Source organism: Synchiropus splendidus, chromosome 17 (assembly GCF_027744825.2).
Source record: "Synchiropus splendidus isolate RoL2022-P1 chromosome 17, RoL_Sspl_1.0, whole genome shotgun sequence".
Classification (NCBI taxonomy): Eukaryota; Metazoa; Chordata; class Actinopteri; order Syngnathiformes; family Callionymidae; genus Synchiropus; species Synchiropus splendidus.
Window position 1 is genome coordinate 5,512,494 of NC_071350.1, and position 25,726 is coordinate 5,538,219.

The 25,726-nt window shown below is 41.3% G+C and overlaps 1 protein-coding gene across 6 annotated transcripts; it reads right to left on the reverse strand.

Annotated features, from left to right (window-relative positions):
* Window positions 1–25,726, reverse strand: si:dkey-175m17.7 (uncharacterized). 6 transcript variants are annotated; one of them, XM_053846726.1, is made up of 5 exons: window positions 25,416–25,726; window positions 13,800–13,887; window positions 9,263–11,346; window positions 7,577–7,879; window positions 1–6,167 (listed from the first exon to the last, which is right to left on the reverse strand). In XM_053846726.1, exons 3-5 carry the CDS (start codon window positions 11,328–11,330, stop codon window positions 5,902–5,904), a joined length of 2,637 nt encoding a protein of 878 aa, XP_053702701.1. In that variant the 5' UTR covers window positions 11,331–11,346; window positions 13,800–13,887; window positions 25,416–25,726; the 3' UTR covers window positions 1–5,901. The 6 variants fall into 6 exon arrangements, with proteins under 6 accessions (XP_053702701.1, XP_053702700.1, XP_053702702.1 ...); XM_053846725.1 differs by lacking the exon at window positions 25,416–25,726 and adding an exon at window positions 18,387–24,073 and having other exon boundaries at window positions 13,616–18,230; XM_053846727.1 differs by lacking the exon at window positions 25,416–25,726 and adding an exon at window positions 13,616–13,700 and having other exon boundaries at window positions 13,800–18,452.

Consider the following 25,726-nt stretch of genomic DNA (forward strand, 5'->3'; position numbering starts at 1 on the left):
GAAATGCTTTATTTGTCCAAAGAACCAGTGACTGCAGTTTACAGTTCATGTGAAGAACAGAATCGTCATCCAGCCTTCAGAAGCATAATAGTCAGCTGTTACCATGGTAACACCATGTGACACGGCCGCCGCGGCCAGAGAGCAGTGTGTTTTCTGTACCTGCCACATTGGCAGAGAAGTCCAGCTCTATCCATCCACTGCAGTTTCTGCCGAGTTTCCACGGAACTGTGTGTTTCACCAGCAATCCATTTACACGCATATATAGTCAACATGTCTCCGCCCACATGGGAGGCCAGCAACAGCTTTACACTGGGAAGCGATGGAAGCTCAAACTTAAAGCAATTTTAGGATTGAAACTTTGCATAACAGATGTTGTGCTACATGATTTATAAAATACAGTGAGTGGCGCTGCATGATCGGATTATATTGAGTTGTATCCTAAATGCTACTTCATACAAAAGTTTGCTGACTTAAAGGCCTCGGTTAGATCTGTTTGAAAATATACACAGTCATAGTTTGAAATAAACACAGAGCTCCAGTCATGAGCTGCAAGTTCATGACCCTTTTTTTTTACAATAACAATCCTGAAAAATCAATAGACCAATAGTGGTTGGTTAATTAGATATCAACCAGAGATTATAATTTGGCCTGTGAGATTATAGCTATGAGATTTGCTAAAACTCCATGTCACAACTGATGCAGCAAACTAGCATTATTTGCGGGGGCTCTCATTAACCCACACATCTGTTGACAAAAAAATACTTTAAAACAAGGGTGAAAATAAAGTTATCTCCACATTATCTTTCATTGTTTTTTTTTTTTTTTACACAACACAAAATGAACCTTGGACATTTGTTTTGAAAGGAATAGAATGTTGATTTAGCTATCGGATTAGCGTGCTATAGAAATGAATGTCTTTCTTCAACACCACAAATTGTATATTCATAGCAGCACACTTCGCAGGATTTGTAAAATACATGAAAGACAAAAACCTTTGATTAATCATTTTGTGCGTTTTCATGAGCAAAATTGATGCATGACCAAATTAGCACGTGTTTTGCGCATTGAAGAACTTCAGTAGATCAGCACCCGCCATGTAACAGGGTCAACTTCACGCATGACAGAGAACCGTCCTGCTACAGGGGCTGTTGGACTGAGTCGGAGAAGTTACAGAGCTCAACTAAGATGCAGGTAGCGTTTTGAGACCCAAATATATAAGTTGGCATCAGAAATTAGCAACTTATCTGAAAATGTAAACCTCCGAATTGGAATATATGTTTGAAAAAAGTACAGTTGAACTAGCTCAACTCGCAGTTGTGTCATATTATATTCAAACTAATGCTTTAAAAACGCAGAAATTGTTTCACTCTATTTCAATCGCTATGAGACCACTTACATAACTCCAGGTATAACATGGACAGATTTGACAAACGTGACCGGACAGAAACACAAACATGTTCCTGTTGTTCTGCAGAAATGGTGCACCACCTTTCAGCCTGAATTGTATGATTTATTTTCACCAGTTGTGTCTGTTAGCTCAACTGCAGGAATTTGCGTGAAAAAGCAAGTTTTCTGTTAGAAGCCAAGCAACTGAGTGCAGTAAGATAAACAATGTGCAGAGTAAACACATGCCTCTCCTTCTCAGGTAAGTGTTGCGCTTATGGCTTATAATAATTGTGGTGCTGAATGACGCTCCTCATTCCTCACATCTGTCAGAAACAAAGCTCTTCACGAAGCAAAGGACGCAATTCAGGTTTTGAATGGAAGCAGCAGGAACGTAATTAAAATGGGCCCTGAAAAACCTCAGCGCTACTATTGTCTCTATTTTTTTTGACGGAGCAAGTCCACAGCTGTGAGAATAGATAAGCCTGACGCCTCGAATGCACGTTCACAATATCAGCCTATTCAGAGTCACACTGATAAACGTGACAAATTCATGAAAGTCTGAGTGATATAGCAGCATTGTGTGAGTCACAGCGCATCTCAAAAGAGTACAGTCGGCACGGAAAAGTTCAAACATTGCCTAAACACAAGAACCAGATGCAACAATAGGAACATATCACTTTGGTGAAGAACCAAAAAAAGGAGAGTTTAGGAAGCAGTGCATGGTTCCAACAGCACATTGTTACAATGATGGTCCGACCGGAAGATTCACACCCCATTACCACGGCGTCATCTCTCTCACTCGGCCTCATTTTTGGTAACAATAAATAGCACACTGATTAAAAAACCTGGTTACATTTTGTTTCCCACACATTAGTAATACACAGATATTGACAATCCCAGAAAAAAGAATAGAACATTATAGACAAGTCCTCCCAAGTCTCTGCAAAAACACAAGCAGGAGTTTCTGATCACACAGGTGTTCTGCTGAAGCAATAGCCACTCGATTCCGCGAGGTCAGCTGCGACGCGTTCCATTTTGCATAAAAGTCAACAGGCAATGTTCCTTGGTTTCCATGGTGACGGGTTCACAGTGAGACAGGGACTGTACAGCAGGTTTAAGGCTCGGCAGTCAAATGAAAGGTGAGAGGTAAAGGAGGGACTGCTGTACGCTGAGGTTGATACAGTGACAGTGAGCGTGTCAGCAATGAAGCACTGTTGCCAAGATGGAAGACAACAACCATTTCTTAACACGCGGTCCGAAGAAAATGTGTTCAGTGAAATGTATCATTACTGTTTAGTGCTTTCTTGTGACTTTATTTTAACAAAACTAAGAAAGAAAGGTTCAGATTCAATTTTGTTGTCCAAATCTCTGTTTGACTTCCTGTCCAGTTTTTCATCAATAGCTTTCCATCTCAACATCTGGATTCTGATTTGACTGCTCTGGAACATTCCCTCCCATAAGATGGAATAAAATAAAATGTATGACTAAAAATACTGAGAAAATTTGCCACTAAATATACGGTGGATTGAATATTCGTTTTCTCTTGGTCATTTGAAGTGAAATTAATAAGACTGAAGCTTGCAAATGTAATAAATGCTTGCTAATATTTGAGGTTCTTCCCGTCTAAATCTGAGCAGATCTACGTCTTCCTTCTGGCCAGATCTGAATAGATCCATGCCACATCTTTACTGTAGCCTTCCCATGAGACTTGGTGAGTTGCTAAGAGAGAATCGTGGTTCTAGCTCATCGACAAATCTCCTTGTACTTCAGTTAAACTCCATTTGGGGCAAATTGCGCAGATCACAATCTGTTGTTTGTCTCCAACCTCTCTAAAAAACACGTTCCGTGGAACATAATAATGAAGTGATCTCCCTATAAAATGCATGGAAATAAAGAAATATGGACTCGAAAACTTCTCTACTTTGTACAAAAGCATTTGGGTTTTGGGTCAACAGGTGCTAAAATGGATTGAAGGCCTCGTTAGGTTCAACAATAGTGAAGGAGCTCACAGTGAATCTTTCCAAATGGAGTCTTCGATAAGCATGCATAGTCAAGAGGGGACAGTCAGACTGCTTAAGGGCTCACAGGCAAAGGATTGACAGTCTTATTAGCAAGGACGCATTTCAAGATTAACTACTGGTTGTTCTCTTTTTACAAGATACGACTCTTAACAGGTTTGTCATAAACTACAATGTGACAGAGAGTAAAATGGTATTAGCTGTCTAACAGTGAGTTTTGGAGTGTTCACTGCTCCTAGGGCTCTAAAGATCACATGATGTCACAATGCATTGTGGGCCGTGCTCATGATCTTTAAATACTATACCAGGAGGAACTGGAAATCCAAAGGCTTGGAACATTGAAAATTTTAGAGAAATTGATGGAACTGAGGTGAAATACGACGTAAACTCAAAATGAATGGGTAAATTGATCCTACTTATGAAACAGCACAGCACATGGTAAGATGGAACTCCAAGGGAGGTGTGTGTCATATAAATGTCCAGAGAGATCTGAGATGATGGAAATGGATGGTTTAATGTGTAATGTCCAATAGGATGAAGGGTTCCATAGTGGGTCAGAATGTTCTCCACAGATGACCAGGGTTGGAGGTCAGGTGAGAACGTTCACCACTCTGTCTGCTCTGTCTGTCAAGATCTCACTCCAAGTAGGAGTCGTAGGTAATAATAATAATCATAATAATAAAAATAACTAGGTCCTTGTGGAAAAACGTAAGCGACACAGTGTCAAAGGTACCAGGCAACGAAAAGCCAGAGCTCCTGAATGGAAAAACCAGGCATACTGCCCAAAAAGAACGGGCACAACCATTCAGAAACTGAGGTAGGAGGGACTGCTTGAAACTCCGAAGAACAGAATCGGCTGAGCAGAGAATAATGAGTCATCGTAAGTATGCTGAAAAAGCACAAAAACATCAAAGACACTGCCGAGAGCAGGAAGTCAGTTGGGCGAAACCATTGAGTCCGAGGTAATGAAGTGTATCACAGCAAAAATAGAGGGTTTGGAGAAATTCATTCGATTTCAAATTGATGAAACTGAGGAAGAAATGCGAATAAAGGCTACAATGTCAGACCACAGGGAAGTTCTCAAGTAAGCATTGAGTCAGAGAAGAGACAACGGGAGGAAGACGCCAAAACACAGGTGTGAATTTAAAAAAGACCTCTGAGTAGAGATCTCACCAGACCTTAAGTAAAAGCAATGGAAGAACTGGAATTTAAGAACAAAAAATGAAGAAACAATGCGTCCACAAACAAATGTCAAGGGTCCAAATTTGAAAAAAAAAAAGAACTCATCAGCTGAGAATCGCCTGCTTGGAAGCCAACAACATGATTCAATGCCAGAAGACATGGAGGCTGAAGATCTCCGGCTCTTCACAGACAGCCTTATCAAGGAGGAGGTTGGATCCAAAGAGGAATTTGTTATCGACTCAGCAAGACGGGGAACAAGACCACGGCGATGAGAAATTAGAAAGTTCCCAGAAATGAAGCCCGATGCATGTATTCTCTTCCCTGTGAGGCTGAGAGGTCGGTTTCAAGATGGTAATGTGGAACTCTACCTGAATTTCAGGCCCACCAGTCGACCACTGGAAGATGAGCAAGAATGAGTAATGACTTCAGAGACCTTCTGGAGTCAACACATAAGAAACAAAGAATTGTAATGTCAGAGTGAAATAGCGGAACTATTCACTCTGATTGTTAAAGCATGATCAGCATGTGTACAATTCCTCCATCTCATAATCTACACTTAAGTTTAGTAACAGGACTCTGGAAACACCTAAAAAGGGGGAAAAAAAGCATATAAAAACGGGCAGCGATTATTGGATGTATTTTTCGTTGCTTCTTTTCGATTCCTCAGATCAGGGTGAAATGGAAGAGATGTTGAATGTACTACGTTGGATTGAAATAAACTTCTTCTTGAGATGAGAAATATTTTGAGAAATGGATAAAGTTGCTGGCGAAAGGGAAGTCTAGGATTCTCAGACGATGTATTTTCCGAACAACCTGCCAACGTTCAACAATGAGATCACCAAATGGGTTAGGAATTCAGAAGGCCGACCTACCTATAGAAGAACACAGTGAGTGGGTTGGAAGGAACGTTTTGGGACTGTTTTGTAACATGAGGAATAACCTCCATAAGTTTTTAAAAGAAAATGAACTCACCAAAACTTCTAACCATGTGAATATTCAAGTCGCAAACGATGATCAGTACAAAAAGAAACTACTGACTTCTGGAGCTCATGGCAGATTTACACAGTAGAGTCATTAAATGCATGGGCAGTAAAGTGCATAGCATTAACCCGTGAGTTGCTACGTGTCCGGAAAACCTGTGTCGCTTTTGACACAGACAGTATGTCTGACTGCAAGGGTACAAAAGGGAAAAGAGGCATCAGAGTACGATAACTTCTATACAAATATTGGCACGTTATTCTTTCGGGGATAAAGATCAAATCCTGCAGTTCCACGAGAAACACAGTAAACCCCACTTCTGCTCCCACGAGTACGGTCACACTTGTGTTTCCACACCGCTAAGTTTAGGCATGAGGATACGAGGGGTCACCCCAGAGTTGAGGTCGCGCTCGAATTCCAGCAGCTGGCCCATGAAGTTGAGGTTGGGAGAAACCACTGGACGGCGGCTCCGGACGTATTTGTAGGCATCTGTCATTGTCATGAGTGTGTGCTTCATCAAGTAGGCGATGACGATGGTGGCAGAACGGGAAACACCGGCCTGGCAGTGCACCAGCACCCCCTTTCCACTCTGATATGCCTCCTCTGCAGAAAGCAATGAAACACCATGAGACTTTTACAATAGAGCCATATTTGCTGCTGAAGCTACACAGCTAAAAAAAAAACTGCCATTTGAAGTAGATTTTTTTAACAGTTTACATATAACTACAATGGTATTATTGGGGTAAATGTACTGTAATGTAGATAAGGAATGAATCATTTGGAATCAAAATCAAGAAAGCAACACATTCTTGCTCTTAAAGCATGAAACAGCGATGTCAGCCTTCAGCGGGTTGCTGGATTAAGGCCCATTTATGCTCTATGTTACATACGGATCCAGTTTATTTCTGCATGTTTCCACAAAGCTGACGGATATGGGCCATGGGAACTGTACCACCGGAATCTATTGAGACACAAGACATAACAATGGGATGCCATAGCACATTAAAGTCTCCATTCTCCATTATATATTTAATGGCCTCACTCATCCTGATGCCATGAGCAGCGCATCACAGACAGACAGGTTGTTGTTGCGTTTATCGGATGGCGTGCCATTCACTCCATAAATGAGAAATGATCATCCAAGATTTTTGAATTTGAAACACTTGTGTGTCAACAAGCAATACGGAAGGCTGACTTTGGTGACGTAGCCCACAAAAATCACATGAGGATAGTTGTTATTTGACGTCTGGGGAAGGGGAAAAATACCATTATTGGCATTCAATGAAACCTCAACATATCAAGGTTGTCCGGGTGTCATTTTGGCGACAATTTCACGCAAAAAAAAAAGTTAAATCGACAATGGTTAATCATTTAATATTTGTAGCATTAATCTTGTAATATTATGAGATGAATCCTGTAAAAATAGTGACTTTAATCACATACCATTACTACAAGATTAATCTCGTAATATTATGTGAGTAATGTCTGACGGTAAAAGAGTCTGACACTGCGCTGCCTCCGACAAAGTGAACGCAGAGCGCCTTCTGAAGCTGTTCTCCAATAAAGGTTTTACAAATAAGGAAATCCTTAATCTTTTGGCCCATCAACAACAAATAATAATTTGTATATGGACGTAGAAAAGACTATGCAAACCACTGGGTCTATTCCGCAGAAAGAACCACACAGACTTGGAAGAAGTTCTCTCTTTTGTGGAAGAAGAGCTTGATGGTAGTGGTCAGTCTAATCTTGTAATATAATGAGATTACTGTCAAAGTAACAGTACGTGATTAAAGTTATAATATTACTTTAATTACATAATGTTATTTTTATCATTTTGTTTGAGTTTGGCCCTAATCCTCCATCGTAACCCTCCAATAAATCACTACAATAACTCCAGATATTCTGAAAGTGAGAGTAGAAGTAAAATGTGATAGACGCACAAAACAATTCTCCATATTTGGAATCTATTAAGCATGGTGACTTACATTGCAGCAGAGTCATTGAGGACTCACCTATAAACTCGAACACTTCCTCAAAGTACTGTCGAAGATTTTGCTTGCTGTTGTCAGTAGCAGGCAGTCGCTTGTATCGCAGTCCAGACTTGACATGGTAGAGCGGCAGATGCGTCGTCACATTGACAACATAGCCTATGTTGAGGTGCCTCAGTAGGTCCAGGTCTTGGGCGTCTCTCTCATTTCCCAAATAGAGGAAGGGCAGGATAGGACTGACCACAGCGTTCTCGGCATCAGGGGTCATCAAAGACTCGTCGGAAAGAGACGCAGGCAACGAAGAAGACAGCGGCAACGAGAGGTGCACTGGCAAAACATCGGCAAGAGAAGATTTGGACAAAGACATTAGTCAGTAGTGAGCATAGAATAATTACATTTACATATAAGCAACCAAAAAAAGGAATATTACGAAATTATGAAATGTAGAAAATGATCATTTACAGGCCTAGCATTTGTTGTTTGTTTGAAAGCATTGTGTTCGGAAGAAGAAAACATGTTGGAAGGAGCCATGGAGGTGGAAAAAACACTGGCTTTCTACAGCAACTCAGCTCTCCGATCACAAATTAAACTGACTTCTTCCAGAACCCGTCTATAATAGAAGCATCAGACTCCTCACAGAAAGTGTTACATGGTGAGCGCTTCATGAAACTGAAATGATGTTCAGTACAAATCCGCTTTTTTCTCCTCTCGCTCCATACACAGACCCTGTGGCAACTAGTCTGTGGTCCAGCATGTGTCTGTCAGAGTGTGAAAACTGTTAAGGAACTGAGAGTATTTTGTGTTCATATCCCAAAGTGTGTGGGTCAGTTGAAAAGAGTGCAGTGACTTGGATGTTGTGGCAATTGATCAACTTACTGTGAAAGATTTAAACTAACTTGAAATCACGTGCTGATCACCAATATGACCGATGTTTGAGCACAGGGTGAAAACTCTTTCTCTTCTATTCAAATGGTTTCATCTGCAGGGAAAGCTTGCAACTATTTTCTCTTCCAAACACATTCTTCAAAAGGAGGCACTGAGCTGGATGTTTTTTTTAAATATGGAGAGCTAACTCACTTAACTTTGTGGGGAATATAACACTTAAACCGTTTTCTACCGCTATATAAACTAGATATCTGAGAGTGACAACAGAATTAAACTATATTCTCTGAGACTTGTGGCTCACATTATCAGTTGTTACTGCTTATGCTGCCTAAAACAGGGTAAATTCATAGTACTAAATAAATAATAAGAAATGGTCAGCACCTCGAACACTTGTTCTGATAAAAGTATATAGCTCTCACAAAAAAAAAAAAATCAGTGTTGTGTTTTTTTCCCTTTCATGACTTCTGTTTGGCCTTAGAGAAGACACAGACAGTGGTCTCGTAGTTTTTGACAAAAGAAGACAAAGAACTAGACCTTTAAAGCATGAGATGAACAAAACAGTCAAGTATAAAACAAATTATAAAAACCGGGATTTTGGGGGAAAGATTACAAGAAAATGGTGGACAAAAAAAGAGCATCTCATGTGGTAAAAACAGTGGAAAAGTAACATTTAGACCTGCTAGCATTGGCTCGTTGCTGCTAACCATGCCAAAATATGACTCAGCAGTTAGTGGATATTTGTAACATAACAAACTAACTTGAATCTTTTCATACAATCATTCACTATCAGGAGCACAATCTCTAGATCATATGACGGATTCTTACTTCGACTCTTCTCTTCATCCTGATCTCTGTTAAGCGAGTTCAGCGCCAGGTGCAGCGACTGTGCGGAGGGCAGGGAATGACCCCCGTCTCTGTCCCTCTGCCATGGTTTGGGCTTGATGAGTGTAGTCGGCGCAGACGGTGGGGGTGAAAATGATACAGGTGATGGGGGCGAGGCGGTGCCTGGTGACGGGGAACGCCGATATGAAGCCTCTCTGTTTTGCTCAAGAGGATCACTGATTCCTGAATGCTCAGCTTTATTCAACAGCCTCTGTAGTGAGTTGCGACCGTCGCTGTAACCGGATTTGCAGCCCATGAAATCCAGGGCAGCCATTTTGCCTTGTTGAAGCCGCCTTCGACCTGCATGGTCCATTAGCTGTGACGGGGTGTAGTGTTGGAGGGTCTGACAGTCTAGCAAGAAACTGTTGCCATTTGGGGCCTGAAGAGCTGACGTTTTACCGACTCCCATCCCGATCCCTGCACAGTGATTCTTCTGGGATTCTGATAGGCTCATCTTCTTTGCCAGTTCTTCAGGCCAGATAGTTCTTACACTGTAGTCGTCGTCATCAGCTTGAAACATACCCATTGAATGAGTGCCACTCCTGCCAGGGGTCTTGACCCTGCGAGGGTTAAAGGTCACCACAATTGGGTCACTGCTGCAGTAGCTGCAGGTAGAGCTGCTGGTCTGGGATGCTTTAGGATTACAGCCAGAAACACAACTCTGTATAGCCTGTAGAGGGGCAGAGGAGGACAGAGGTGTGCATGGAAGACATCCGCCAACAAGTCGCTTACGAAGAACAGTGGGGCTTTCAAAGTTACCAGCATCACCAGAGCAGGAGGCGCAGCGCAGGGGTTTAAAGAGAGTGGCACGGCAGTCAGACACAGTGCTGTTAGAGGAGGAGGTGTTGGTGGTGGAGGTGGTGGAGAGACACCCGCCCAGATTCCTCAGGCCCATCTCTTTGCCTCCTCTCTTTAATGCTGCAGCATTGCGAGAACAGGAATCTTTGTTGAAAGAGCTTCCTCCGTGGTAGCTAGCTGACTGGCTCTTACTGCTTTTGCATCTCACCAACCTCCAGCAACCGCAGCCCAGTGGGCTACTGCAGTCCACTGTGCAGGTGTGGTCTGGGCTGGGGAAACGTCCCGTGTGAGAGGTACAAGGGGACAAAGGCAGACCATGGAGGACGTGTGGACGCTGATCCCTGGGACGAGATGGACGAGGTTGGTCAAGACTCTGAAATGCTACAGGAACATGTGAGGGATTCGGTTTTGGTGGGGAGGGGTAGCTAGAGTTTAGGATAGCAGCATGCGGGACAGGAAGTGAGGTTTGGTTGAAGGGAACACTGTGAGAGGTATGGCTTTGAAAAGATGGTCCCAGTTTAGAATGCTTCCTTTGACTCAATGAGGCAAATTCACTGTCACTTTTGTTAGCGAAACCTGTGTTCTCCTTCTCCTTGTCACCCCATAGCTTGTACTGCTGCACCTGCGGTGGTACAAACTGCAGAATCCCAGAAGGAGAAGACAATGGCTGACTGAATCGACTTTTTTGTGTCTTGTGCTCTGGCCCGGATGGTCTTCCTGCTGATACACTTCTTCTCTCATGAAGTCCTTGGTCAAACTGTGAGTAAGTACATCTGTCCCTTCCAGCTTTCGCAGTCCCACCTCGCCCAAGTGAGTTGCTGAACCCCCGTACTCGACCCCCTCTGTCCACTGAAACCCTGATATCGATATTATGTGTGTGGGAAGGCAGTCGTGGCCCTAATGTCACAGTTCCATTGCTGTGGCAGTGGCTAGGCGTATGTCTGACCCCGGCGGGGGGAACCAGCGTCTCGGCCGGGGGTCTGTGGGCACGGAGGGACCGCCGCTTACATTCCAAACTGAGAGATTTGGTGGCGGGCGAGTAGAAGTGGGACGACGGTGCATGGAAATGAGCAGCGCGGGCCACTTGTCCATTGGAAGATGTTGAAATTTGTGAAGAGTGCTGCGGGGCACCTTGAGGGGAGGTCTCGCATAGGCTGAGATTTTTGGGGCGCTGAATGACCACGATGCGCTCGTCAAGAGGGAGGGGAGGCATCTGGGTTTATGCAAAGCTGTCAAAGAAAAAGTTCAGAGAAGAGTCAGAATATTGCAAACAAAAAACTTTATACAAATAGTTCTGAATGATTTAGGAGGATGGGGGCACAGAAGTGATCACAGTAGCTCCGTGAGCTCATGACAGCTAAGGTGTTCAAGTGGTCATGAAAGTTGTGGTATAGCGTTCAAAGTGTTTTGTTTGCAGGGCTGATGTGCCTTTTACATGACCAAACACCTTTGACTGAACAATAAAGAGGTATACGTGCTAACACCACAGTTATCATTCCACTCGTCTCCCCAGAAGAGGAATGGTGGTTTGTTCAATATTCTTAACCTGCATGACAAACCTGTGCAACAACTTTGCTTGTTGTTCATCCTTCTACCCAGATGTTACTTGTTAGTTTTGGTTGACAGCAGATCCCTAACTTCTATCTAGTTTATCCATTTTGTTCGACTGCTATTAGTATCACTCTCAACAAGCAATCTTTATGGGTAAACAAGCTTCAAGCTGCTAAGCTTGAGCCTCATCACATCGGACAAAAAACGTGCTGTTTTCTTCTACATGTATTTACTGACTTTATTCTCTTTTGTTTTGGGAATACCGAGCTCCTGAGCAGCTCATCTGACCGGCTGTGGAGGCGGAGCCATGTTGTAGTTATCAACCATTGATATTCGTTGACTGGATTCCGGAGCATCATGGGAACTGTTTAGTTTCAAGTCAACGTTCCTGAGTTTGTTGTTTCGAGTGATGGCACCATGCTACTCCATATAAAGCTAATGTCGCAACTCTACAACCAAGCAGGACTGTGGTCAGGGAAGTAGTGCGCTGCTTGTCAACTTTGCTTTCTACTCTGCACTGCTGGATCTGCAAACACTATTTAATTTCTTCCAAACCATATTTAAGTCACCATTAACTTAAATCACAATAAAATGGTCAGTCTTGTAATAGTCTAAAATTGTTAAGCTTCCTGTTCCATTTGGTTGTACTTGGAATTAATATTGCTGTCACGGAATTACATTTTAAAAATTGTGCTCTCTCACAGGCCTACCCCTGTGACACGTGACGAAAATTCATGGTTTTCACAACCAGTAAAGACAAATAATAACAGACGTGCCAGTTCTGAGCAGGAGTTCTGGCAAGTGGAAGCATGTACATGAGTCCAGCAGCACATGCCATTACTGCAAAATAAACATGAAATCTAAAAGCTCTGCAGATGTCATTACTGTATTTGCAGTCCAATTGCTCATGAATTAATTTGAATTAATACTTTAAAATTAAGATTAACTTTGTATTTGTGGTATGTGACCTGATTTGAGATTTTTTTTTAAAGAGAAACAGAACCCTCACTAAAAAATGCAACAGTGTTTTGGGGATTTTGGGTTGTGTGCATGTGCATGAGCAAATGACCAAATGATAAAAACTAGTGTTTTGACAGCTAAGGACAGAGGACGCAGACAAAAGTCATCGATAATAAATGTTTCAAAGCTACTCTGAGTATGTTGCTGTGTCCTGTTCCACTGAGCTGTATTGTTGGCCAGAAGTCTATTAATATAATTCCTGTCCAAAGGGCAACTACCGGAGTCTTGGAATGTCAGTTAAATGTGAAGGACGTGTATACATCGACGCCCCCTTTAAATATTTACAGCACATGAGCGTTTTTGTTCCACAACAGTGATCATTTATTCATGAATTGCACAATACCACATCACAACAGCACAAGTTCAACACGCTCATGTTTTGTTTCTTTTCTAAAGTCATCATCATGGTGACTTTGTTCCAACAAAACATCTGCGAAAAAACAATCCCATATCAAAAACAACACATGCAGCCTTTTCACCGGTTTATACCAGGGCCCCAGTCGCATTTCCAGTCTCATTCTGTTCCCATCTAAAATTCATGATGCAGATGTTTAAGAGTTGGCTGATGATGCGGCAACATCCCAGTCGACCCTCCAGGCGACACAGTTTCTTAAAAGCTCCTTTCTAAATGCTGCACCAAATGAACTTTGACAAGCCTCTGTCCCCTGAGGAGTCATCGCTGTTAACAAGCTTTCCTGCTGATGTCAATTCATCAAGCAGCTGTGGAGTTCATGACTGATGTGCGACATATATACCAACCAGGGATGTTTCCATGAAGTCCAAGCTCAATATGAATGTATTTGCGTAGGCCATGGTATAAACACAAAGTCGGCACATTCCATACAAGAGGGTTCCTCAACACGGCACATGAAAAACAGTAAAATGGACTCCACTGTATGACCAACCGGTATATCATTTGCACATTACTTGCACTTGCAGATTAACTACATCCTTCGTAGTTTCACTGTAGACGACAGAGAGAGGAGACTAGCAGGGTTGGGACCTGGGGACACTGATGGTGGGCAAGAATACCAACCACACGGGAAGATAGAAAGACGTTACAATAAACATGGGGGGAAGCCTACAGTCCCAACACAACAGTGATACCGACCCAGAAAAAAGGCAAATTGTTCTTAAATGTCCCCATGCTTGAATCTGCTGATGCTGTCCTGGTCTCTTTTTTCCTGGTTCAGCCTTGCCTGTGGTGGAGGGGGTGGGGGTTACATTGACCCAGATTTATCATGGTGGAAGTCACTATCACTCTGATCATTTTTTCTTTCACACACTGTAAACTGAAGGGCGGCCAGTGGCCATTCCACTCACTCACTCACTCACTTGCTTTGCCAACCAACTGTACTTGAATCATTGAGGAGCTCTTTTGACAACACAGATCGTATCATGTGACCTTAAAAAATGGGAACACATGGAAATACATTCATAGGAGAAGGCCACATTGTAAACCAGAACCAAACCAAGACCCCGTGTAGAGAGAGGCACTCCATGACCCCACACAAGAACAAGAGGCGGAGGAGCCTTATACAGGTGCTCAACAGTAGTTTTCTCTTTTTCACGTGATTAGATGTTTACATTCAGCCCATCCATCCACATTTTCATTTGGTATTGTATTGGTTTTCTTGTTTAATCAAAGAGAAGGCGTTTTCTGCTGCAATGATTGGGATACATTAATCGAGCGATTTGAGTTTTACCAATTATTTTCATTATTTAATTTAATTTAACTATTTTCATGATACATTTTAACCACTGCAGACTAACCATGAACTTTTCTCGTATTTTCTTTTTTTAATTTTAATTTTTTAATTTACTTTAATTTAACAGTTTGTTCTCAAGACACGTGGCAGCTAGGATGATAACAACAAACATGGAGAAATCCCTGAACAAAAGCAAACAAAAGCATCTGTTTGCTTTAGTTCATGGATGTTTTTCACTACACAATGGCCAGGGTTTCCACTACTCTGAATGTACTTGACATTCTTATCAAATTGAAATTCTTATACAAATATTTTCTAGACATGAAAAGAGCTTTAGTTTAAATAAGGTGATATAAAAACTTGAATATAGTCACCATCGTGATTTATTGTGCTATTGTCAAACTGACAACAAAATCAACAATATTTTGTTGTTTAAATGTATGTAGGATCCATCATTTGGTTCAGTAATATACCAAGTTCATTCAAATTGAAAAATGTGGTTTCTTGTGGCAAATATTCTCATTCTTAACACACACCTTCTGATTCTGTTTTTTTTTTTTTTTGTTATTTCCACTATTTTCTGCATTGTAGATACATATATGACACAGGATATATGGAATTATGTAGCAAAGAAAAAAAAGGACACTTCTTTGTTTACTGTATAATTCCATATGTGTTAATTCATTCATAGTTTTAATGCCTTCAGTGAAAATGTACAATGTAAATCGGTGTCATTGAAATGAAGAAAACACATTGAATGAGAGGTTGGCCTGTAATGACAAAAGTGAATTTCATTTTTAATGTATTTTTCCAAAATATATATTATATATAGTATATATAATAATCATACTCATGTCATAGTATATCCCAGTGTTGTTTTTCCAGGTTAGAGTTTTTATCCAATCAGAATTCAGCTGTCGTCACGGCCTTCAGCAGCAACAGTGCAGGCGCAGGTGCCCTCAGAGGAACGGACACATACAGTTGACGGATAGTTGCGACAGCCAGTTGGATCACGAGTTAGGGAAAGCGAGACCTTCTAGCTGGCGTTGAACGTGACTTGTACGCGTCCTGTGATTGGATACTCATACTGTCATTTCAGGACTAACCAAACTGTGGCCGTCTGGTTGGAGTCTTTCTAATACGAAACTGAGACTTTGACAAGCGTATGACAGGGTTTCCATATGAACTAGCCTGGTGGTGCGGCACGGCTTTTTGATGTCACCAATTCAAAGTGAATGACAGAACATTCCCTTCTGCTTCTCTATCACTTCTTGTATGGCTGCGTTTTATTTATAAATCTATATCTATATGTAGATATAGATATAGATATATAGTTAGTACATATTGAGCACCTACTGATGTTTTTCTTTTGGACTGGTTCATGGATGGGGAAACACTATATCATCATTGTAGTGTGGTCCTGAAGATCTAAGGGGAGAACAAATGGCATGAGGTTGGAAAACAAAGAAATGCAAATGAAGAGAACAAACCGTCATTCATGTGCCTTCCAAGGTAGCAGCCTCCCTAACTTCAATGTGGCCGCCTAATAGGGCCATTATTCATGTGCTGCCATCAAACAAATTCAAAAACTGTCACAGCAATGAATGGTTGTTGCTTATGGAGTTATTAGTTTATTGAATAAACAACAAATGCGGCTTTTATATTTTTTGACATATATTCATATCGCTATGTTTTACTTCATTCTAGTTTGGCTTCTTGTTTTGTCTTCTGAGTGGAGCAAAAGCAGGTACTTTCATCCTCCTGCAGTCAGTACAAACATTAAAGATACAGAAGACAGACTGCAAATCCGTTGTCTCAGTGGCCCAGTTAGGGCAGCAACATAAATCACCAATTTTCACTGAACATACTCAAAGTGTCGGCTTAGGTTTGCAAGCAACATTAATGAATTATTCATTGTTTATATAACACCAAGTAGCCTTCAACCTCTGGAGTGCACACGTCGAACACAACAGAACATTTTTGATACCTCATGTTCATCCCCTGTCACTCAAATAAGAGCAACTTGTCTAAATCACGTTATGTGACGCTTTGTTTTAAGAAGACAACCTCAATAAATAACGCTAATCTCAAAGGAAACTCTACCTTACATGCAAACTGATAGTTGGTCCTGAAGCCTTCCAGGCAAAACCAGACAGCCACTTGAGAAACACAGCGATTGTCAGGAATTCTCACTCTCAAGGCATGAAATGGTGACTGACTTCAAGTGACTTTTGTGTCCTATGTTGACACTGAAGTCAGCTTTAAGCGTTACTTGTTGATGCATTAGGCTTTCAAGTGAACCACGTGTTCCACCTTCTGCAACATAGCCTGACGCCGTGGGCAGTGCATCATGTATAAAACAGAGCCAGAGGCTGGGCCTAGTGCATGTTCACTTGGTATATAGAGCACCTCAAACAACAAATGTGCATTTCAGTCACGGCACATCAATAAGGAGAAGAGCCACATGAGGTGCTATATATACCAAGTGACATAAAAATTGAAGCAGTGATGAGTTCCCGATTGTTTTTCATGCAACAGGGACAGCTAACATTGGCCTCAGCATTGGACGCAAAAGTCACTTGAGGATTGTTGCTATTTGATGCCTGAGGAGTGAGAATGGGTTGCAACTAAAACAGTGCAGTGGGGAGTTGGAACAAGGACCAACAGGAAAAAAACTTGGTTGTCGTTAAACATGTCAGCATGCTTTGTTTTGGCAGCATGTCCATGTTGGAAATGACAGGAGAGATTACAAAGATGAGAGTCAACATGGGGTTTGCATGTAGAGCTGACTCCATACTGACTATGAGTACAATTCCAACTTCTAATACTAGTACACAGAACTAAGGTCCAGTACAGTTCTCAGCTTGAAAGCTTTAGTTGAATACATTTTCAGTAGACGAAGGGACATTAATTGGAGCATTATTATTGTTATATATATTTTTTTAAATAACGAACTTCTAGATTTCTGTCTTTTTGTGTGTGTGCTGCACGTCTGCATGTCCAGTTATTGTTAAAGAGTGGCTGTTCATTTAATCAGCTAAGTCTCAAAAAAGTTGATAAAGTATACAATATACTGTCAAATTAATGTTGTTTTTATTTCAATAAAACAGTTTTAAACTGTATCTTCATGATAATCCTGTTCGTGAGCAATAAATTCAAATTAAACAGATACAGTCTGTTGTAAAAGAGTCAATTCAGTTACTTTAGACCCTGTAGGTGTAAAGAATATGTAACAAAAAAAACAATTTCACCTCAGTACTTTTGTAAACAAAATTATTTGACTGCAAAAATGGGTGTGTGAGCATGTGGTGTTTTACTGTGCAAACAAAAAAAGAATGAAAGCAAATCTGAGTGGTTATTATTATTATTTCTTGGACAAACGTTCCATGAAAACCAAAGGCTCAAAGTTAGTCATGCTTAAAATAAATGGCAATTGAACATCTCTACATAAATCAGGCTCCAATCTAACACAAATGTAAAACCTATAATCCAGGTCTCATTTGAGGATGAGTACTCCTACAAGTCCACTAAAGTAAAATTGGTTTGGCCGGCCAGTAGTGGCTGTGGCTTCATTACATTTTATTGCGAACCACAGAACAAGTTACAATAGAAAACTAGGCAGTAAAATGTCTCCGAACTCACATGACAGATGATACCTTCCAAATTTCATTGATAAATCCACCAAAGTTATCAGACTTAAACAGCGACGGTCTGATTTGTACCCGGAAAAGAAACACCAACAAGAACAGACCATTGGTGGCAAGAGGTCTGCAGCAGGCAAACAAGTCGGCTGCATGAACCAGGGGTTCCAAGCTATTTTCTATCCACTGTCCCTTGACTGCCACCTATGGTGTAAATGCAAAATGCCTAAAACAACAAAAATGGAGACAAACTGCATGACAACAGCTGGCAGGCCATGCAAACATCTGAGCTGTTCCTGAGGACTCCATAAGACATCTCTTCGAGGAACCTGACAGCTTGGTCTGTACCATTAACCCTGGTTTAACAGCAGTGCCTGGGCTCTACGCTGCGGCAGGGATTCAGTAATGAGGGCAAGAGACAGATCCTACAGAAAGGCGAGAGCTGACCTGATCAAAAGGCGCTAATCCAGTGCTGCTCCAAGAACAGAGATGAGAAAGAGGCCAGTTCCAAGACGAACAACCCTGTTTCGTGTGGAAAGACGTCTCCCCTGTTGGTACCAGAGAATCTGAAGGTTTCTGTTTGAGGAGCGATATATGTTTTGAGACGCACAAAAATGAAACATATTCTCATGAGTATACAAAAATCAATGACTTATTTTTTATGACTTTTGAAAAGTATCTCAAATCAGGTCCTCCTAGTTAATCCCTCAATGACAAAATGTGGTAGATTTAAAGGAGAGTTAAGATTGTTGAAAACAATTTTCATCGTCACTTTATACATCTGAAGTCAAAGCCACAATACCTGAGTAGGACGAATCCTGAGAAACGAAATATTCTGGTAAACCTTAACATGGCTCAGGAGTAGGAGGAACCAAATACAAAACCCACATTTTAGCAACATATGGCATGTCATCGATACATCCATATTTTTAGGATGTGCCATGATGTACAATATGTATTTCTCAACATTTTTCCTTAGCCTTGATAATGCTTCAATGCATGAAATCGAACAACAACAGTAATAATGCATTTATGCTTTTCTTTGGAGTAATGAGGGTTTGCCACAATGCATTATACCATAGATCCTGCTGGAGCACCCTTAAAATAAAAGTAGTAAGTCAAAGCTGGCACCTTTATTAATGGTGAATACTGCACAATATATAAAAAATATTTTCTACACTTTAGTTTGTGAACATAGGAATCATACAGGTAATACATTTGATGGCTGCAGAGCATTGGCGGCTTGCTTTAAAACACGGGTTAGAACAAGGTAATTCAGCACAAATGATAAATAAAAGAGCTCCTGTAGGGATCAATATTGACAATACTATTATTATATCGACGCATCGGACAGCGCTATTCTGGTTGTGTTTTCGTTGTTGAGCAGGATTGGACTGCACGACCCACTGACCACCTCTGTCAATCCTACCCTTCACTGGAACTGATGACGCCCGCTTTTGTGTTTACAAGATGAAAGCATTTTCAGCCTCTGCTGCTGATATCGAGGCAAATCCGCGAGCTGAGCAGCACGAGGTATCAGGTTCATCAGGATTTGACTTCAGAGTGAAACAAGGCAAATAACAACAACAAACCCACTGTGGTGTCGCTTAACACTGACATCAGACCTGTGGGAGGCAGAGGAGTAACTACAGCCTCCTTTACACATGGCGACTTCTATTTGAAGGCCAGATATGGATCAAGGAACAAGTGAAAGTGTGACAGTGACAGACAAAGCAATGATACTACATTTTTTAAAAGTATCTTGCTCTTTTTTAAGAGCTCTTGCTCTCTTTTATACCAACCAAACTGTGGGTAAACACTTATTTTAATTTGATTTCCTGGAGTTAAATTACAATTGTTTTGAAAAGTAATCACAAACTTTTCTGGTAAAAGGCAATTTGACCTATATACAGTAGTTTCCTTCATGTGCTGCAACACTCTTCACAAGTGAATTTCCTTGTAGGATCAATGATGCGTCTTCGGTTCTCATAAACAAGCTCAGTAGTGCGGTGTCTGAATTACACTGCTGGACTTGGGTTACTTAACGTGGAGGGTTGAGCTTCTCGCTTCAACATTTTCTTTGAATCCGGAATGATGCCATGGGTGTTGGTGGCTGTTTCTTGCTCTCTGCTTTGTCTCATCACACTGCAGGCAACTGCAAGGAGGTCAAAACCATCACATCACTTGTTTTCCACAGTCAGCAGACAGAACGTGATGGAGGCGACAACGTGAGCAGGCCAATCACGGAGCAGCATGATGGTGAACGTGGAGACACTTCGTCTCTCCACATGACAGCAGATATGACCGTGAGAATACATATAATCCATAATCCACATCTCCAAGGGCAAAGGCATTATGCAATTATGCATGTTTATTTCGAGTAACTCCACGATTCTTGCAGAGGGTCACATAATTCAAGGACTCACAGTAAAAGATGCTGTGAACTGCTTCCATCTAGTCACAAATTAAAGACTCACGACTGAAATGTTCAGGCAGATCTGAATGAAGGAGACCATGGAACGAGGATAAACGCTAAAAAAAGACTGACTGCTAAGAATAGAGGCTGACAAAAGCAGCTAGAAGAAAAGATTTGAGGCGTCGGACGGATAAAGATAAGAGGAGAGCTTTAAAGGATGAAGTGAGGGGGTTTAAAAAAGCACACTGCCATGGTCAGTGGTTGGCATGAAATCTTGTGATCACACGTCAATCTCAGAGTGTTTGACTTCTTTTTTCACCAAGCTCACAGAACTGCTTCATTCACACCATAGTGTGTTTCTCTGTTTTTGGATGCATGAGCTGCTAACATGGGAAGTTTCTAACAGCTCAACACTGTTCACAAGTATGAAAAAAACAAAAAGCACAAATAAGACAGGACAGATGATCCGGACTAGCAAAGTGCAAAGGTACTTCTTAGTACTTTTCAGCAAAAAATAACCCCCACCAGCTACAGGCTTGTTCAAAAGTATCTGTGGGAGCAGACAATTTTGGATACAAGTGTTTCAAATAAATGTTCTTTATTAATGCAGGAAGCAGACAGTAATTGTGATGGTTGCATAATTAATACATCACATTGTTTAGTAGTCTGCAATGTGTAAAAAATGTCTGGAGAACCTTGTTATGTTAAGTTTAATCATGTAGCTAGGCAACAATAGAATGAGTCAAGGCCGACACCTTCTGATGCTGTTGCTACGCAGTTTCAAATGGAGGTTTTCTGTTTTCATTCTTCTTTATTTTTTATAGTAAACTAAATACTAGTGGTGGGCCTTTAGCAAGTTCATTACGATTAATTAATTACAACATTATTACGATTAATTAAGTACAACACCAACAATAACAAAACATAATTTAATTTAATTGAACAGTTTGCTCTCCAGACAACAGGGAACCTTTGTAAGTGCAGGAGTTCCTGGTCCACTGATCCCACTGATGCACAAGACACGTGGCAGCTAGGATGATAACAACAACAACAAACATGGAGGAATCCCTGAACAAAAGTAAACGAAAGCAGGGAGGTTTTTCACTACACAATGGCCCGGGTTTCCACTACTCTGAATGTACTTGAAATTCTTATAAAATTGAAATTCTTATCCAAATATTTTCAAGACTTTAAAAGAGCTTTAGTTTAAATAAGGTGATATAAAAACTTGAATATAGCCACAATTGTGATTTATTGTGCTATTGTCAAACTGATGCAAAATAAACAATATTTTGTTGTATAACTGTATGTATGGGTCCATCATTTGATTCAGTAATATACCAAATTCACTCAAATTGAAAAATGTAGCTTCTTGGTGCAAATATTCTTAAACCATTAAACTGCGATTAATTGAGATTAATTAATCTCAAATTCTCTAATTAACTAGATTAATTTTTTTAATCGAATCCCACCCTTACTAAAAACAAGTACATCCACAAAAGATGAACCCCGAGAATAAATATGGCCTAGAAAATATGTCAAGAGTGTGATGTGAATGACATCACAATGTGCATGGTTCCTAGCTTGTTAGTGGAATGTCAAGTGACTCACTCGACGCCCATGCAGCAACAGTACAGCATCGATAGCACTAGGGACGTGCTGACAGCACTTTTTGGCTGACTGAGTACGAGTACTATTGTAAGTACTAGTACTTGCAGATACAAGTGCTTCAACTGTTTTGTTTTGTTTTGTTTTGTTCAGTACATGTTCCCTGAATAAATTTCACTTTCAACATTTCAGGTTTAGCCTGTGCCATCTCTGCATATGCTTATATATATATAACACAGAAGATCCTGGTACTACCTACTGGTTTAACATGTACAATTTTCCCTTCTTTATTCTTGATCTAATACGTAAGGTTGCCCCATTGTGTGTGGTGTGCTCTGAAGCCTCATAACACAGAACAACAAAATCAGAGTCTCTGTTACTACTCAGGTCATGATGGAGTGTTTTCTTGAAATAAACATATTTAAAACCATGATCACGAAAAAAAAAAAAAAAGAGTCCTTTCTGTCAAAGCTGAAGCGGGCCATGAATCAGTCAGCAATCTCACAGGTGGATCTCTTTCACAGTAAAATGCGAATAATGTCCAATTCACATTACTTTTCTTGGGATATTTCCAGTCTGAGAGATCCTTAGTGCTGAGTGGAGCACAGTAAAAAATTGGCGTTTTAAAGCAGGGCAGAGGCACGCCATGCACTGGGGACTGTATTTGTCAAATGAGAAAGGGCAAGTCTGCAGCCACCCTCATCGGCGTGAAAGTGGACAGCCCTGTAAAAACCTGTGATGCACTGAATCTGCAGAATAAAGCGAGGGCACACTGTAGTGGACATGGGGTGCTGTCACGCTGTACTTGTAATAGACCAGTATCTGTGTGAGATGCTGGTATCGATATCGGGACATGCCTAGTTAGCACGTTCCTGCACTGAGCTGAACAGACTGATACCAAAGGTAGAACAATGGCGTAGCTGAGTCGACTTCTCTTGTCACCATGGAGATAGAAGGGCTGGGTTCAGTATGTCGATGGATCGCATTGCACGATCGCTGAGACTCACACAACAAATGTACAATAGTGAGCGAGTGTTTGTTGTCTTCATCATTCGAATGTGTCTGTGGTCAATAAAGAGCAAATCTGTGTTTAATCCCTGGTTAAATAAAGGCTGAGACCGCTCAGTTTGGTGAGTGTGACTTCAGCGGTCTGAACACTCTGAGGCAAACTTGTAACCTGCATTTATGATTTACAACAGAACCAGGATTCATGTAAGTTAGGTTATAAGTTGGTTGGCTTCTGGTGACATCAGTCACAGTGGATGGAGAGGAAATAATCATTAACCAAAAGGATGATTTATTGACATTACAGTTTAATAATCTTGGAGCAAAATGTGTCCCTGAAGCTGACAATGACATCTGTATAGCAGCATCAACATCTTTAAACCGTACATAAAATCATGGTGAATACAACTGAATTACCATGTAACGGGCTGTAAAACTGTTGCACAGTATATTGGTGCAAAGTAAAATGTTACACTCAATATCACTGTCGTCAAGCCATTGCCGTCAGCTCAGTCGCTCTGCTGGTAAGTGGTCATGTTACTAACATATTCCCAATAACATCATCATCGCTGATCCTCCCCTGAAAACATTACACAGCAAACGGTGCTGTCACTGCTGAAGCGGTGGACTTCGCAAATGGTGGATTGGGTTGCTCGACTAAGTGGCTGAATATTCTGCGTATCCCAAATGTGTTATGAACTGTTGCTATTTCATATTCTTTGTGAATGGTATGGGACAATGTGAATATCGAACCAATGCTCGATTACAAAAAAATAGTGAATGAAATCCTCCAGAAAAAAAAAAAAAAAAAAAGTATGTAGTTGCTCATATGACATCCCCAACAGATTTACTTGCCTAGGCTGTTCAGCTGGGCTCATGATGTGAAAGTTGCAGATGGACCAAGTTTTTATGTGCTATCACCAAATGATGGATGATAATGAAATATAAGTCATGGTGCTCCAAATAATAAAACATGAAAAAAAAAAAAAAACAACCAAATTTGTTGTATTGAAGAATTAACTTCTAGGACAAGTATTTAGTTTTTTTTTTTTTTTTTTTTTTTTTTTTTTTAAGTCAAGTGCATTAAATTTTAACACGAGTGAATGACTGGACGTTTTACACTTTACACTTGCTCAATTCTTAATAGATCATTAGATTAGAAAGTTGAGTTTTGTGTTTGAGTGATATACACAGAAAGGTTGTTATCACTTGACTTAAGGAAGGACGACCAAACCTTTCTCTATCCCTGCAGTCAAATACATCTGCGCGGATTATCACAAGTCAAGGCAATAATAGATGAGCGATTCTGCTCTGCTCTTTCCCTCAACATTTTCTAGAAGCAATCCTCCCCTCTGCATCTATCTATCTTTCTGTTTCTTCTTTGTCATGCAATCTGTATATATATAATGTATAGCACAACGGTTCTATAATATATAATAATATATATAAGGAAAGCTAACATGCATATGCTCACAGCATATCAGGGACTCCAGCATCAATGGATTTGACAGTCTGAAAAGTTATAGTTGGTGAAGTCACTGTTGTGACTGATAGTAGCTTACATCGTGATGACAGTTGAACCAAAACCGAGGTACTGTTGGTGTGCTTCCTTTCATGTTCCTCGTGTCTGGCTTTGGTGCTTTTGGTAGAGGTCAGGTCAGTGAACGCCTCATGACTGGCCATCATATCTGACAAAGAACTCGAGATAGGCGCTGATCTGGACTTGTTTCAGGAGGGTTTGGTCTACCAATAAGACAAACTAGACTTTGACTTTGGTGGTGTTGTTTGGTTGGATTTGGAGGGAGGAAGAGGTGTGATCATCAATAACTAAAGTAGAGCTGTGTGGGTCTGTCACCCTTCTATCAGGGACCTTCACCATCACTCTTGATGTCCCATGACCCTGAGCCAACCAGCACTTCACTGTGAATATGTTAGGCAGCACCTCAGGACTTAGATGAGAGAATTCATGTGGTCATAATGTTCTGGTTTATCTAAACTCTTTAAACCTGACGACCACGTCATGAAGCTTGATCTGCTCAATTCCAACCTAGAGACTGAACGAACGACTCGGTCAGTGACTCTAAAATGTAACAACCCTCTAACTTGGTGTTAACCACACGCGCTCACACCCGCGTCGTGCAATAGTAGTCGGAGCTCGAGCGTCCAGTCCCGCGCTCGCAGCTGCCGCAGACACCACGCAGCGGTGCGTGACGCCGGGATGCAGGAGCCTGACGGGGCGCGAATACGTGGCGCAACAGCAACAGAGATGTGAAACATAAAGGCACCAGGACGCACCAAAGTCCGACCCCTGCGACCACTTTGCCAAACCTCCAGGAAGCATCACTCACGTCAAGAGAAGCAGTCCCGTTGTGTCCTCGTCATCTCTACCCACGCGCAGCCCTCATTCCTGCACCGGTTCCGAAGCTGACGGGATCATCCAGATGTGGAGCAGCTTCCCCGCATGCTGCGCTCTTCACGGACGCACGCATCTGAAGAGCGAACCAGCGGCAACGTTTTGGGGGCTAAAGACGCTCAGCTACATTGAGAGACGGATGACAGAAGCAGAGATGAAGTGGTGACATCAGAGTGTGTGGCCCACTCAGCTGTCTGTCACCGGTTCAGTGCCGCGATGTGTGTTTGTGTGCGTGGACACACTGGC

What these genes read in the sequence shown, in the direction of transcription:
- si:dkey-175m17.7 (XM_053846726.1), bottom strand. Translation starts at nt 11,330, where the DNA reads ATGCCTCCCCTCCCTCTTGACGAGCGCATCGTGGTCATTCAGCGCCCC. An exon ending in GGATGAAGAGAAGAGTCGAA is followed by an intron (nt 7,880 to 9,262) that starts GTAAGAATCCGT and finishes ATGTTTTGCCAG; the next exon opens with TGCACCTCTCGTTGCCGCTG. An exon ending in GGAAGTGTTCGAGTTTATAG is followed by an intron (nt 6,168 to 7,576) that starts GTGAGTCCTCAA and finishes TGCTTTCTGCAG; the next exon opens with AGGAGGCATATCAGAGTGGA.